Source organism: Mustelus asterias, chromosome 5 (genome assembly GCF_964213995.1).
Source record: "Mustelus asterias chromosome 5, sMusAst1.hap1.1, whole genome shotgun sequence".
NCBI classification, from domain to species: domain Eukaryota; kingdom Metazoa; phylum Chordata; class Chondrichthyes; order Carcharhiniformes; family Triakidae; genus Mustelus; species Mustelus asterias.
In genome coordinates this window covers 51692705-51709914 of record NC_135805.1, presented here as the reverse complement: position 1 = coordinate 51709914, position 17210 = coordinate 51692705, and the positions used below count along the sequence as shown (strand labels likewise).

At 44.3% G+C, this 17210-nt stretch overlaps 1 protein-coding gene across 2 annotated transcripts in view; it reads left to right on the top strand.

Moving 5' to 3' along the window:
* The first annotated feature begins 14507 nt into the window (after positions 1-14507).
* LOC144493531 (uncharacterized) overlaps positions 14508-17210 on the top strand; it is a 60316-nt gene continuing 57613 nt past the window's right edge. Inside the window, exon 1 of one of the 2 annotated variants that reach the window (XM_078212585.1) lies at positions 14508-14670. In XM_078212585.1, coding sequence (XP_078068711.1) covers positions 14528-14670 — 143 coding nt within the window. In that variant the 5' untranslated portion in view covers positions 14508-14527. The remainder of the gene's footprint in view (positions 14671-17210) is intronic. The other variant, XM_078212584.1, reaches the window with a different exon arrangement.

The following is a 17210-nucleotide window of genomic DNA, read 5'->3' as shown; positions in this document are numbered from 1 at the left end:
AGTTCCAAACTCTTGGGATCACTGATTCCATCCCACTGGCCTGCCGACTCCCCACCACCCAACCCCCGATTCACTCTAAACCACCTCTCCCTTGTCTGTGATAGGCTGATCTCCAAATCCCCCCATTCCCCACCCTGTCCCATTTGTCTGCTATCTGCTCCCCGCTTGCTTTCCTTCCACTACAACAATGGCTACACTTCAAATGTACTTCACTGGGTGTAAAGTGCTTCTGGACTTGTTGAGGTTATCAATGGCACTGGGTAAATGCAAGTTTGTCAAATTGGTTGGCTGTTGGATAGGAAAACCTACTGCAGAAATCAAAAAGATATCTGGAAATTAATATCTGAAGGTCACGCACCATAGTTCCAAGATCCCCATCCAGAGATCCTAACACTTGCAGAAGATTGAGTGGGAGACTGGGACGTGTCAGTAATACATTGAGAATTCTTTCCAGTCCTCAAAAAATTGGATCTTTGAGTGGCAGCACTCCAATGTGGCTGTGATTTATACTGCTGTACACAAAAAAAACATTATTAACACTCAATTGAAAAGTTCAGAGAGCTCCAGTGGCAAGAACATCTTGAAATAAGCTGTAGGAAAAGATTTGGGCTGCTTCAGGTTTTTAGAACAAAGGTTTTCAAACTAACTCATTTCCTATTGGAACATTTATGGCCTGCAATCAAAGCAGGTGCTTATACGTAATATAGATTCACGCCTTTGGAGTTTAATCTAACGCTAAATCACCTCATTGATTGAGTTGTTAAAACTTCATTAGTTTTCGTTGTACAATGAACCTGGTAAAACCTGTAACTGGTGTGATTTAACAGCTGACAAAGCCACTTGGAAACACAGCTTAAACACCATAGCAACAGCAAACGCTGAAAACAACTTTGAGTTGTGGTTGCATGTACTCTGAGAGATCAGCTGACATTTGAAGTTTCCAGAAATGGTCACATGTGGTGGAGAATATGAAAAAAACCCAAAGTGCCGAAACTCCCTGGCAACGTCAGCGTGTAAACAATGAAACCTGGGTACAGCCGGGTGTTGTCTTTCCACAAGGAGTTTTCATGGTCAGCATCCACTTGTACATGCGTCAGCCTTTTAATAATGCCAAACGCTTCCAGATATCCAACTCGTAACAGCAGGCAGCCTAATTTAGTAGGAACTATTTCATATTGAGCAAGAGCAGAGGACAGGGTCACCTTGGTTCTAAAATGAACCATTTTTCACCAGACCGTTTTGCTTTTGTTCTCTCACTTCACTTTTGAGAGTTCTTCTATCAGTCCTATCTGATTCATTTGACGTCAGAATTACTCATTTCAGCTTAAACATGTAAACAATTTTGATGCATGTCCCGAACAAAGTGCAGTGTCTCAAAAATAAGGAGGAGATAGATTTTTTTATGAGTAGCGGGATGAAGGGTTATGGGGAGCAGGGAGGAAAGTGGAGATGAAGCCAAGATGAGATCAGCCATTGTTTGCTCCTGCTACTCGTTCTTGTGTTCTTAAAGTGGTAGCCATGATGTGGAGATGCAGGCGTTGGACTGGGGTGGGCACGGTAACACTCGCCTGATGAAGGAGCAGCACTCCGAAAACTCGTGATACCAAATAAACCTGTTGGACTTTAACCTGGTGTTGTGGGACTTCTTACTGCGTTCTTAAAATAAGCACAGTGCTCTGTGTTTAAAAGACAATGTACCTCACATTTTCTGACCATGAACGTTATTCCTGTCATTCCCAGGACATTAGGAGACTGCTTTGGTCTCTTTTTCACAACACCCACGCTCCTAACTTCTTCTCAGAATATATTCTGTTAAATAAATGAGATATTAATATTGGAACAAACATTATATGGGTGATCTTGAGCCCACGCTCGCTGTCCATGTGAAGGCCAGTGGGGGGTGCAAAATCCGGAAGTCGTAGCTCTTGATCGGCGAGTTTGCGATTTCAGATCTTCCCTGCCCCTCACTGGTGACATCATCAGGTTAATGCTCATAACGAACATAAACCTGCTTTACATGCATTTGAATAGATTTATATATAATTAACCTGCCCCCTCCCCTTGACAACAGGTTCACCTATAGAGAAGGGGCCGATGATTAGAGGGAGGGGTCAATTTTCGGTTGAGGGGTACTCGTAATCCAGAGACCCTGTGTAATGCTCTAGGGACCCAGGTTCAAATCTAACCACGGAGCTATTCAATCAATATCTGGATTAAAATAAATTGTTAGGTTCCTTTAGGGAAGGAAATCTGCCATCCTTACCTGGTTGTACTCCTTACATATGACTCCAGCAATGTGGTTGACTATTAAATGCCCGCTGAAGGAATGAAACCAGACAGACCACTTGGAACTCGAAACAACAATAATAAACTCAGCCCTGTCAACCCCGAAAAGTCCTTCTCAACTTGTGCCAAAATTGGGAGGACTGTTTCGCAGACTCGTTCAGCAACAGCCTGACATAATCGAACCTTGCAGATAATGTCCCAGACACCCTACCAGTGGGACAGCAGAGGTGGCAGCACAGTGGTATATGGTCGGGAGGGTATGGCATCAGGTCAAACATGGGAAGGAATCCTCCTGCTGACTACTATGTACTGTTCCCCCTCAGCTGATGAATCAGTACTCCCCCATTTTAATCCCCATTTGGAGAAAGTATCTTAGATGGCAAGGGCATAGGAGAATATTTTTAACAGTGAATAGGAGATTACTTTTTATGCTAAAGTTAACTTATCACTCTGCTCCATCCATTTACAATCCATGTCTATTGTATTTGTTCATTTTGAAACACAGTAGTTAACTTCAAGTCACTTCCTTTACCTTCCTAATGTAAATTTCCATTCATACCGCCCTCTAGTATTCCATTCCAGCTCTGCTCACATCCACTTCAAACTATTTGCCTTCACACCCTTCCTTCCCCCGCTTGCCCATTGATGTTCTAAACCTCACAGTCTACTCTTTTCAGTTTAATTAAGTTGTTCACACCCATACTCACTCATGTGGTGGGGATGTCCAGAACTAGAAGTCATAGTTTGAGGATAAGGGGTAAACCATTTAGGGCTGAGGTGAGGAGAAATTTCTTCACCCCGAGGGTGGTGAATGTGTGGAATTCACTACCACAGAATGTAGTTGAGGCCAAAACGTTGTCTGATTTCAAGAAGAAATTAGATATGGAAATTAGATCTTGGAGCTAAAGGAATCAAGTGATATGGGGGGAAGGGGGATCAGGATATTGAATTTGATGATCAGCCATGATTAAAATGAATGGCAGAGCAGACTCGAAGGGCCAAATGGCCTACTCCTGCTTCTAGCTTCTATGTTTCTATATACGACAGTGATATTAGAAAAATATTCAAAAATATAATACTTCATCACTAGACAAAGTCTCATCTTCACATTGAGGATATCAGTTGTGTTGTGTGCCATTACCACCATGTTAAATGGGATAGAGTTTGAACACATTTAGCAATTTAAGACTGGGCAACAATTAGGCATTGTGGCCATCAGCAGCAGCAGAATTGTACTCAATGACAATCTGTAACCTCATGGCTCAGCATTATCACCAAGCCAGGGGATCAATCTTGGTTCAAATGAAGAATGGAGAAGGGCATGCCAGGAGCAAAACCAGGCATACTTAAAAATGGGAGACACAGTGGCATAGTGGTTAGCACTGCTGCCTCACAGTGCCAGGGACCCAGGTTCAATTCTGGCCTTGGGTGACTATTTGTGTGGGGGTTAGGTGGATTGGCCATGGTAAATTACCCTTTAATGTCCAAAGATGTGTAGCTTAGGTGGATTAGTCATGGTAAATGCGTGGGTTACTTCCTCAGACTCTAGTAGTTTACATTCCATCACAAACAAATGTACATCTCCTCCCAGATACAGAGAAGCAATAAATAAAGTCACATTCTCTTGTCAACATATTTCTACCCAAGCCCCACACTAAATCTATTAAAATGAACAGTTAGATCACTTCCTATCATAACATCGGAGAATAAAGGTTTCCTCTCTGGGATGGATCTATTAAAGCAATGCATAGTTTGTTTAACATAGTGTCATCTTAAGTTCAGGCTACTTTTAACCATTCCTTTAAACTGATGTTAAAAAGACACTTAATTGTATTGTGGCCATTAAGACAACTTACAACTGCTGTAGCTCAAGACTCAAAGTAGCTCTATCGTAAAACCATAAAACAATTCTGTTTCTTCAAAAACAACTACTTTCCTGTTCCCCAACTCCCTTGACTATTTAGCGGCCGACAGAAATTCAAACTGATTCTTTTAGAAGTGATTAATTAATGAAATCCAAGTATATTACAAACTATAAAAATTAGGAGAATTATCAAAATCTTACATTCAGCATCACAAATGCCAGACGTCAGCCAATTTGATTCACTCCAAGTGATATGAAGAAATAACTAAAGGCACTGGATATTATGGGTTCTGCTAATCTTCCGTCAATAATACTGAAGGCCTATACTCCAGAAGTTGTTGTGTCCCTCGCCAAATTGTTCCAGTCCAGCTACAACACTGTCAATGTGGAAAATTGACTAGCAAAGCCCTGTACACAAAATGCAGATAAATCCAACGTAGAAAATTACCACCCCATCAATCTACTCTCAATCATCGCTAAGGTAATGGAAGGGGTCATCAACAGTGCTATCAAATAGCACTTACTCAGCAATAACCAGCTCACTGAGGCTCAGCTTGGGTTCTGCCAGGGTCACTCAGCTCTTGACCTCATTAAAGCTTTGGTTCAAACATGGACAAAAGAGCTGAATGCCAGAGGTGAGGTGAGAGTGACTGCCCTTCACATCAAGATGTATGGCATCAAGGACCCCTAGCTAAACTGGAGTCAGTGGGAATCAGGGGGAACCCCTCCGCTGGTTTGAGTCATACTTAGGAGGGTGGTTGTGGTTGTTGGAGGTCAATCATCCCAACTCCAGGAAGTCATTGCAGGAGTTCGTCAGGAAAATTCCAGAGCCAACCATCTTCAGCTGCTTCATAAATGACCTCCCTTCCATCATAAGGTCAGAAGTGGGGATGTTTGCTGATGATTGCACAATGTTCAGCACCATTCATGAGTCCTCGGATACCAAAGCAGTCCATGTCCATATGTAGAAAGATTTGGAAAATATCTAGGCTTGGATTGACAAGTGGCAGGTCATATTCGCGCCACACAAGTGCCAGGCAATGACCACCTCCAAAAAGAGAGGATCCCTCAATGCCAGTAAAATGAGGGATAGTCAATGGCTGAAGTGTGAAAGGCAGATCAGGACTGAAACTGCACCAAAGATAAGCCCTGCACCAAAGATAAGCCAGGCAGCGTGCCTTAATGACTACCACCTGGTGGCTCTGATATCCATCATTATGATGTGCTTCAAAAGGTTAGTCATGGCACGGATCAACTCTGGTCTCCCAGACTGCCTGGGTCTTCTACAGTTTGCCTATCGCCGCAACAGGTCCACAGCAGATGCCATCTCCCTGGCCCTGCACTCAACCCGGGAACACCTGGATATCAAGTACACTTTTGTCAGCCTCATATTTATTGACTACAGCTCGGTCTTCAACACCATTATTCCCACGAAACTCATCTCCAAACTCCGTGGCCTATGACTCGGCTCCTCCCTCTATGACTGGATCCTAGATTTCCTAACCCACAGACCACAATCATAAGGGTAGGCAACAACACCTCCTCTAATATTATCCTCAAGACCGGTGCCCCGCAAGGCTGTGTCCTCAGCCCCTTACTATACTCCTTATACACTTCTGACTGTGTGGCCAAATTCCACTCCAATCCCATTTTTAAGTTTGCTGATGACACCACCGTAGTGCGCCTGACCCCAAACAATGATGAGACAGAGTACAGAAACAGATAAATAATCTGGTGAAATGATACAATGACAATCATCTCTCCCTCAATGTCAGTAAAATAAAAGAGATAGTCATCAACTTCAGGAAGCGTAGTGGAGGAAATGCCTCTGTCTACATCAATGGGGACAAAGTAGAAATGGTCAAGAGCTTCAAGTTTCTAGATGCCCAGATCACCAACAACCTGTCCTGGTCCCTCCATGCTGATGCTATAGTTTAGAAAGCCCACCAATGCCTCTACTTTCTCAGGAAGATAAGGAAATTTGGCATATCCTCTACAACTTTCACCAACTTTTACAGATGCACCATAGGAAGCATTCTTTCTGGTTGTATCTCAGCTTGGTATGGCTCCTGCTCTGCCCAAGACTGCAAGAAACTAAAAAAGATACAATGAGTCTGAGATCACGTATCAACCGACTCAAGAACAGCTTCTTCCCTGCTGCTATCAGACTTTTGAATGGACCTACCTTATATTAAGCTGATCTTTCTCTACACCGTAGCTATGACAGTAACACTAGATTCTGCACTCTCTCCTTTTATTCTCCCCTATGTACTCTATGAAAAGTATGCTTTATCTGTATAGAGTGCAAGAAACAATACTTTTCACTGTATCCCAATTCATGCGACAGTAATAAATCAAATCAAATCAAAAACAAAATCCTTAAGGAATTAAATGAACAAGTGTTTATACTTTTTAATATATTTGTGATTCTTTAATTTTTTTTGCCTCTGGTTGCATAATGCCACTGCTACATTGGATTTTCCATAGAGTTAATCTTCATGAAGGATAAGGATAAATTTCCAGCTAACAATATTATAGTGACATCAAGTGGCTTTTCATGGTATAACGTGTGATCATTTAAGGCTCATTGATAGAACATAACTAGGCCACAATTTGGGGTTATAAATTCCTGTATGCTTGTGCCCAGCAATATAGAATAGGTTGAGACCATTCATTCCCTCAAGCCTGTTCCAATATTCAATCAGAACATGACTGGTCACTACCACTATTTAGCTGCCTTTGATCAAAATAGTTTAAATAACAACAGAAATTGCTGGAAATACTCATCAGATCTGGCGACACCTGTGGAGAAAGAAACAGAATTAATGTTTCAAGCCAAATGCAACTCTACTTCAGAAATGTGACAGGTTTTATGCTGTTGAATGGCGGGAGGGGAGGAACAACAAAAGGAAAGGTTTGGGAGGGATAGAGGGCAGAAGAGGTTGAGTGACAAAAATGTCACTACAAAAGGCAAAGGGAGTCCTAATGGTTGTTATAAAGAAAGAAATAATTTGTTCTGAGTGTAAGTGAAAGGAACAGATTTGTCCAAAAGCAAAATCATGGAAAAACAAGACATGGTGGCACAGTGGTTAGCACTGCTGCCTCACAGTGCCAGGGACCTGGGTTCGATTCTCAGCTTGGGTCACCGTCTGTTCTGAGTCTGCACATTCTCCCCATGTCTGTTTCTTCTGGGTGCTCCGGTTTCCTCCCACAGTCCGAAAGACGCGCTGGTTAGGTGCATTGGCCATGCTAAATTCTCCCTCAGTGTACCTCAGGCGCCGGAGTGTGACAACTAGGGAATTTTCACAGTAACTTCATTGCTTTGTTAATGTAAGCCTACTTATGACACTAATAAATAAACTTAAACATGGCATAAAATAATACATCAAAATGGGGGGAATGGGTCAATGGTCTGAAATTGTTGAATTCAATGTTGAGTCCAGAAGGCTATAAAGCACCTAATCAGAGGATGAAGTGCTCTTCCTCGAGCTTGCGGTGAGCTCCGCTGAAACATTGCAGCAGGCTGAGGACAGAAATATGAGCAAGGTAACAAATTAAAATGGCAAGTGACCAAAATCTCAGTTTCCTGCTTGCATACTGAGCAGAGAGAGGTGTTCTGCAAAGCAGTCACCCAATCTACATTTCCTCTCCTCGATGTACTTTTATTCTCATTCTTTCATGAGGTGTGGGTGTCACTGACTAGGCCACCATTTGTTTCCCAATATAATGTCAAAGAGATTGCATTGTGAGCAGAAAATACAGTGTACAAAACTGAATGGGGTACAAGTAAATCACTTCACCTGGAAGGAGTTTGTGGGGCGTTGGGTGGTGAAGCAGTGAGGCAATAAAGGGGCAAGTGTTACATCTCCTTCTATGGGAAAGTGTTGTTTGAAGGACAATTGAGAAAAGACCAGGGTGTCATGGAGTGAACGGTCCCTTCGGAATGCTGGGAGGGGAGGGGGAGACAGGGAGAGGGGGAAATGTGTTTAGTGGTGACATCATGCTGGGAGAATGGATACTTACAGGAGGCAGGGGTGACAAAGTGTAGTCAAGGTGGGAGTTGGTTGCAATCCATTCTCCTACTTTTCCCGTCTCCATTGTATCTGTAATGATGATGTAACCTTCCACAGGTTTTAATCTTCTGCAGGTACTCAGTGCCGATCAAGATACCCGGGAGAGGGAGAGTGACTCTCTGAGAACAACCTTTCTGCCCTTCAGACACCACTCCCCCTGCCAATGACCTCGCCCTTCTCACAAACCCCTGTTGTCATTACACCTCCCTTCCCATGGCTCACATCCCACCGTACATTCACCTCTTTCCAGGGATCCAGCAATGATCCTTGATGAAGCCCCAAGTGTGGGACTAGCAGCGGCCATCAATGCCTCTGATTGGTCAGCAATGCTTGGGGAGGGATTTTGACCTCTTGGAGACTTAATCCAATAGGAGAGCAGGTAAGTGCCTGATTACATGGTAATTGCATTGGGCCTTACAGATAAAAACAAATGGGGCTCCCCGTCGCCAACACTAATTTCCACACAATGAATTTCTGTAAGACTGATAACCTCCAGCCCTACATGGGGAATCCCTGATTGGGCTAAAGGGATCAAGAGAGGAAGGGGAGGATCAGGATATTGAATTCAATGATTAACCATGATAAGATGAATGGCAGAGAAGGTTCGAATTGCTGAGTGACCTACTCCTGCTTCTAGTTTCTATGTTTCTATGACCTCCCAGTGGAACACGTAGAATATGAGTTCCCTGGTAATTTGTAATTACTTTAACAGATGGAACTTGTATCCTGAGCCCTTTATAAAGCAGCTACCTGAGCGGGTCCATTATTCTATCGTCCCATATGCGACTTGTATATGTTCACCACAGGCTTGTGGTTTTACCTTTACTTTGTGAACTAAAACACCGTATCTTTACAGCTGACTCCTGAGTTATTACAACGACCTAGTAAGATTCTGTTTGCAGGTTTGGTATTCATGTGGATTGACTAAGATGCTGCCTGGTATTAGGAAACACAAAACTGACTTAAAAATTGGAGTGTGGTCTTGTTAGCCCAGGGAAGATTCAATGGTAATTTAATAGAAGCTTTTAAAATCACAGGACATGGTGTATGCAAAAACAGATAGTTTGCAATGGGAAGGAATCCAGAACAAAGGCACCAAGATGCAAGATGAAATGTAAGAGATTTAATACAGAAGGCAGGAGGGCTTCTTCTTTTAAGTACAGAGAGTTGTGAGGTGTGCATCACCAGAGCTAATGATTGCAGGAGAGACCAGCCAACATTTAAGAATATTTTGAGTTGTTGATTGAAAGGAAATAATGAAATATGAGGGAAGAAGGGACACATGTGTATTAAGACGAATGCTCATGTGCAGGATAAACACTATCCTGCACATGAATGGCATATTTCTAAGTTAAGATTTTTACATAATTCTGTATAATTTATATTTTAACTGAAACAATAGAGCCAGGCTATCCCCTAAATTTGGAAAGGGGGTAATTATTCCAAGCAAGATGCGTACAAACTCATAAAGCTGTTCTTTATAAAGGGTGTCATCATTCCGATCCCGGACTCTGTGGAGACAAAGCAACTTTAATTCATCCTGGTGCTGGTTCTCCAGGAGAAAAGCTCAGGCTCACACTTTCAGACTGAAAGTAGGTGTTCTGCAAAGTGGTTACCCAGCCTGCATTTCGTCCCCATAGTGTAGAGGAGACTGCACTGTGAGCAGCCGGTCCAATATACTAAACCGGGAGCTTGCAATCTCCTCAATGTTGCAGAGACCAAATGCAGATTGGGTAACCACTTCATGGAACACTTGCATTTTGTGTGACCCCCAAGCTACCTGCCGCCTGTTATTTTAATTATCTACCCCAGGCTGACCTCACCCGCCATTTTCTCTTTTCTTGTCCCAATATCATCTCCCTTTGTCTTGTACCATCATCCCAATTTCCCCAAAACTGCAAGCTGGAAAGTAAGTCCTTAAGTGAAGCATGCTCCATTTGCAGTTTATACAGTTAGAACTAATACCCATGCAGCGAGATAGACAGTACTATGATGGACAGATTTCAAATCAGTAAGGGAATCAAGGGTTATGGGAATAAGGTAGGAAAGTAAAGTTGAGGATTATCTCAACAGGTCAGTCACGATCTCATAGAATGATGGAGCAGACACATTGGACCAAATGGCCCACTTCTACTCCTACATTGTATGGTCTAATGATGGGTCCCTGAAGCTCAGTAATCAGTTCAGTAATTAGGGAGGGAGGGAATGTCATATATTTTGGGGGATTGTCCCGCCCTGGAGATTTTTATGATAATTCAGTTTCTGTGTCGGTGCGCTGCATTTAAGCAAACACTATGGCATAACTGTGGTTTCACCTCACTGGTCTGAGGGTTCCCTGAGGTTTGACAGTGCGAAAATATCTCCAGGAAGTGTCTCTTTGGTTTCACACCCACGATAGCTTAACTTTAAGTGGCTGGAAAACAACTTTTCTATGGTTTTTGAGTGAAGAGTTGTGTTCACAAACAGGGCATGACTCTATGAAACTGAGGAGGATGGGAGCCCAAAACAGAGTGGGATCCCTGCTCACTTTTGCATGCCAAGAATTTTCTGGTGGCACTGCCACTGAGTGCCAGAATCACCCAGCCAAATAGGACAAACACACTTCAATGAGGCAGTGATGATGTGACAATATCCTACATCTCAAATCCCACTGGACATTAGTCACAGCTGCTGTCACTGGACTAGTAATCCAGAGACCCAGGGTAATGATCTGGGGACCTGGGTTTGAATCTCACCATGGTAGATGGTGAAATCTGAATTAATTTTTAAAAATTCTTTAATTAAACGTCTAATGATGACCTCATGGTCGATTGTTGTAAAAGCCTATCTGGTTCACTAATGTCCTTTAGGGAAGGAAACCTGCTGTCCTTACCCAGTAGGGCCTACACGTGACTCCAGATTCACAGCAACATGGTTGACTCTCAAATGCCCCTCTGAAATGGAGAGCAGTTAGGGATGGGCAATAAACACTGGCCCAGCCAGTGACGCCCACATCCTATAAAATTAATTGAAAAAAATGGGTGTCCAATGTTATTAGGTGCGAATTACAACCATAAATCCCAAGAGGTGCATGTGGCTACTGTTTCAATCCATTGTGTCTCCCCTGTGCAAGTGTATGACCTGTTAAACCAAGCCTCATGCTATATAAATATCAGGCATTCACAAGCTGACTGGCTATTGCTTTCCTGCACAAGCCTCGAGATATCGGGTTTGCCCTCATTTTACAACAACTAGATCCTGAGAGAAAATTATTTCAGGCTTCGTCTTTTATACCGCTACAAGGACAGCCTGATCCTGTATCATCCGTCACATTTATTGACATTGGGGAGGTTGATAGGAGGGGACACATGTGCCAGTATCCTGAGAGTTGGCAGCATAATGTAAGAGCATTCTGCCATGCCAATAGTACTGGGCACTGTTTCTGCATGAGCACTGTTTGGTGGGAAAGCAGCTAACTGTTGTTAATTAGAGTAGCGAAGCTGCTAATAATAATTGTCTGCAACCAGTCACCATGCCTGCCGAAGCCAGGGGAAGCAGCCCCACTGCACTCTGGTGCACAACTCTCTTTGGCAGCCAACTGACCATTCATGCCAGAAAATAAGGGCATCCTTAATTGCCTCCATCATTATCTGCCTCTATTGGAGATTAACCTGGAGCGAAGTATCTACCTTATAGGCATAGGAGAAGGAACTGATTGATGAGTAAGGGTGAATAATTCTACTTTCTGGTCTCCAGTTTATAGTAAATAGTCCAAAAATAAGCTGACGGTATGCTGGGCAGCTCAGCTTTATGGAATGTACATCCTATGGCATGTGGTGAGTCGTGGATGCTTCATGTGGCCTAGACGAACACCTGTATAGAAAATGCCACCAGCTGCTGAAACGTAAACTCTGGGTTTCAGAATGCGAGAGATGGCTTGAATCACCGTGGCATCCATGAGGCAAAAATGACATGGATAGCATGTTTAAGGAGACAGGTACTGTGCAGGTTAGGAGTATGCCCAGTAAGAAGTCTCACAACACCAGGGGTTAAAGTCCAACAGGTTTATTTGGTAGCACAAGCTCTCGGAGCGCTGCTCCTTCTTCAGGTGAGTGAAGAGTTGTGTTCACAAACAGGGCGTACATAGACACAGACTCAATTTAGGAGTATGCCAGCAGAGAGGGAATGGGTGATTGCCAGAGTGTCTTTTCTGAACGTCTTTTCCCCAGGAATGTTTAGCACCCAGTCCTGCTCTTCCTGAGCCAGATCTCTGTTATCATTACAACATCATATTTCCACATGGCATTCTGCACCTGTAACCCCCCCAATCTTATTTAGTATCCTCGATGCCTTTACATACATGCACAGTAACCCTGACTTAACCTATTAACTTACTATTCTCTATATAGAAACATAGAAGATAGAAGACATTCGGCCCTCCCCTGGCTGATCATCAAAATTAATATCCTGATCCTGCCTTCCCCCCATATCCCTTGATCCCTTTAGCCCCAAGAGCTATATCTATATCTTCTTGAAATCACACAATGTTTTGGCCTCGACTACTTTCTGTGGTAGTGAATTCCACACATTCACCACTCTCTGGGTAAAGAAATTTCTCCTCACCTCAGTCCTAAAAGATTTATCCCTTTTCCTCAAACTATGACCCCTAATTCTGGACTCCCCCCACCATCGGGAACATTTTTCCTGAATCTACCCTGTCTAATCCTATTAGAATATTAGCTCTATCTCACTCTCCCGGTATTTTATGCATCCTCATATTCCTGTGTAATATTTTCTTCTGGTTCCCACAACCCTGCTGAATTTGTTTAAAGCCATCCCAACAAAACTAACGAAACAGTCCACAAGAAACTCAGTCCCAGCTCTGTTCAGGTGCAAACCATCTGGCTTGAGCAGGTGCCACCCACCCCAGAGCCAGTCCCAGAATCCCAGGAATCTAAAGCCCTCCTTCCTGCACCATTTTTTTTAGCAGCCATGCATTCATCCACCTTATCCTTCTATTTCTGTACTTGCTTACACATGGCACTGGGAATAATCCAAAGGTTATGACATTTGAGGTGCTGCTTGCTACTTTTTTACCTAGTTCCCTAAAGCCTGACTGCAGGATCACATCCTCCTACCCACCTAAGTCAATATGGATCAAGACCTCTGGCTATTTGGACCCTCCCTCAGAAGATTGCCATAGAGTCATAGAGGTTTACAGCATGGAAACAGGCCTTTTGGCTCAAATTGTCCATGCCGCCCTTTTTTTAACCACTAAGCAAGTCACAACTGCCCACATTTGGCCCATATCCCTCGATGCCCATCTTACTCATGTAACTGTCTCAATGCTTTTTAAAAGACAAAATTGTACCTGCTTCTACTACTACCTCTGGCAGCTCGTTCCAGACACTCACCACTCTCTGTGTGAAAAAATTGACCCTCTGCACCCTTTTGTATCTCTCCCCTCTCACCTTAAACCTATGCCCTCTAGGTTTAGACTCCCCTACATTTGGGAAAAGATGTTGATCTAGCTGATCTGTGCCCCTCATTATTTTATAGACCTCTATAAAATCACCCCTCAGCCTCCTACGCTCCAGAGAAAAAAGTCCGAGTCTATCCACCCTCTCCTTATAACTCAAACCATCAAGTTCCGGTAGCATCCTAGGGAAATCTTTTCTGCACTCATGCCTTGCAGCTGGTCTGTGGCATTCTTGGTCCTGTCACCAGGGAGGCAACAGACCATCTTAAAGTCACGTTTATGGCCACAGAAACACCTGTCTGTTCCTCTAACTAACGAATCCCCGATCACTATTGCTCTACCTTTCTTCTTCCTCCTCTCCTGTACAGTCAAACCACCCCTGGTGCCACAAACCTGGCTCTGGCGGCACTCCAGCATCCTCACCAGCTTCCAAAACAGAAAACCAATCAGTGAGCAGGACCCCAGGGGACTCCTAATCTACCTCTTGGACAGCCTGGTGGTCACCCATTCCCTCTCTGCCTCCTCAGCTGCGGTGTGACTGCCCCTCTGAAGGTACCTAGCAGGGCAACATAAAAACAGCTTAGTTCTACACCTCACCCAAAAGGTTGGGCACCCCTAGGTAGGGAAATGCCCATTTTTAGTTAACGATAAAGTTTGAAACTACCGAGCAGCGGGCTTGTGACTGAAATCCTACTTCTCTTTATGGTGTGGAGCAGAGAAAGCCCCGGGTAAACCCTCATCATCAGTACCGGGAAGCCAATGTGTGGAAATGAAGAAGACAGAAAGTGAAACTGTCCCCCTCGCACTGCCGCTCCTCTGGCTGGTCTATTTAGTGTCTCTTTGTGAATGAAGTCGGTTGGACGGGATGTTTCGGAGTGGGTTTGTGGCCCTGACTCTCACCCTGTGGCTGTGCCGTGTGTCCCAGGACAGTGTGCGGGTCTCCGCCCTTCTTCAGGAGAGCAACTCCAGCGAGAACATCCTCGATGCAAGTTAGTGAAACACCTTCTTGTTTGGCTTTTGGGTTTCATGCCGTTCAGTGTGTCGGAAGCATTGGGCGATTCGTGTTGCTGTGCTCCGGTTAATTCATCTTCTGGGAAACACTGAAAAACAGGACAGGTCAAGAGGTATCTGTTTCATTTTCCAAGTCAGTGTGTGACTGACAGTCGGTGGCTTATCATCAACCCATTGAGTTGGGAATTGGGGAGAGTGGGAATTCTCTGGTGGGTATTGGTGAATACATCTCAAACTGAAACTCGAGTTTAACGTTTGAATCAAACACTGTAAACTGGTTAACAGGAACAGGTCAATGGGAGTTGTAAGTTGAATAGCTGCTTCTCACTGTGAACAGGGATCAGTCAGCTTGGGCAGAATGTGTTTGCTGACACTGTGGTCTGTATGCAGTGAAGAGAAACATCATTAATAGAGCACAGAAGGAAAATTTGATGTAGAGCCCAGAGGGGAGGGAAAGAGGTGTTGCTTTTGCCACCACTACTTGTATTTGTTGGAGTAAGCTTTTGAGGCAATAAACTTTTAATTTTTTTGTCTCGTGATTAGTACGAGTTAGTGCAGAAGGGAAAAAACTACAATTTTAAAGAGCAGGGATAAATAATATAAATCATCTAGACCCAGATATGTATGGCAGAACATTCTCAGCAGCATGTGGGAGTTTGTGGACAATCAGACTGTCCAAAAGCAAACCCATGGCGGCACAGTGGAAACCAGCACTGCTGCCCCACAGCACCACGGACCCGGGTTCGATTCCTGGCTTGGGTCACTGTCTGTGAGGAGTTCGCACGTTCTCCCCGTGTCTGCGTGGGTTTCCTCCGGGTGCTCCGGTTTCCTCCCACAGTCCAAAGATGAGCTGGTTAGGTGCATTGGCCATGCTAAATTCTTCCTCAGTGTACCTGAACAGGTGCCGGAGTGTGGCGACTAGGGGATTTTCGCAGTAACTTCATTGCAGTGTTAATGTAAGCCTACTTGTGACACAAATAAATAAATTAAAACCTTGCATAGTTGATGCCTCTGTCCCTCAAATCTCTCCAGCTCAGACTCATTGAGCTGGAGTGCAAGTTGGAGACAGTTTAACACATAAAGGTGGAAGAGCAGTATCTGGACAGTTTGTCCCAGACTTCAGCTAAATCTTGCAGAAAGGAGTCGATTCAGAATGGGGTTAATGTGACTGATAGTGTGCAGGATAAAAGCAAAATGCTATAGATACTGGAGAACCAGATGGGTTCACACATAGAAAGTACGGGAGAGAGAAAAACACAGTTAATGGGTGGAATTTCCCAAAAAAATAGCAAAGTATCAGGTTCTGACTGAAAACCGACATGTTTCTCCTTAGGTCGTCTGACATTTAAAAAAAAGCAGGGGTTGGGCATGTTTTGCATCATCATTCCTGAGGGGCAGGGCTTAAAGACACTGGCAAGACCGGCTCAACAGACATGGGAGGTCCTTTAAATAGGGCACCTGATCTCAAATTAAAGTTAAACCCCCCCCTCCCCCATCATCACCGGCATTTTGGCATCAGAGTCCCTCCCCCAGCAGGCGTCCCCCATGCCCCTCCATCGGCAATGCTGACTTCTCCGCACTCCCCCACCGTCACAACGCAGGCACAAACCCTTCCCCTACATAATGGGAAGCCCTCAATGGTGTTTCCTGAAGGCCCCGAAAGGCAGTCTCAGGGTGCCAGGGGGCAGTGGCAGTGCTCTGCCCAGCCATGTCCCTCACCACCTGGGGGTTATACTCACTTCCAAGTTTCCATTTTTGGAAACCAGCAGTGAATGTGCCAGCGTGACGATACGCTGGGCGCTGAGCATACTTTCTGGCCATGAATCCGAATATGTCGCCGGCAGGGTGGGATGATCTCATTCTGAGATCTCCCTGTTATGGCTCACTCACGTCCATGGCGAACAGGGCCAGAAAATTGCCCCAATGTTTTGAGTCCAATACAACTCTTTTTCGGAAGTGTAGAGAGTAAGTGTATAAGTGTGTCGAAGACTGTGTGCCAAAGAAGCAAATCCGCGTGTTTCCCAACTGGAAACCATGGATGAACAGGGATATCCACTGCTTTCTGAAGTCTAGGTCTGAGGCATTCAAGTCAGGTGACCCTGACCTATTCAAGAAAGCCAGATACGATCTAAGGAGATCCATCAAAGATGCCAAAAGACAATACCGGACCAAGCTAGAGTCCTAGGCTAGCCACACGGATCTCCACCGACTATGGCAATGTCTATGAAACGTAACAGGCTACAAGATGAACGCATGTAAAATCGCCAGCTCCACCGCACCCCCCCTGATGAGCTCAATGCATTATACACCCGTTTTGAGCAAGAGGTCAGCGAGAGCATACCCTCCACCCTGTAAGCCTCGGATGAACATATATCTGAGGTCACCATTGCAAATGTCAGAGCAGCCTTGTCGAAAGTCAACCCATGGAAAGCGACTGGCGGGATGGGGTACCCGGACATGCACTCAGATCCTGCGTGGATCAACTGGCGGGAGTATTCACAGACGTCTTCAACCTCTC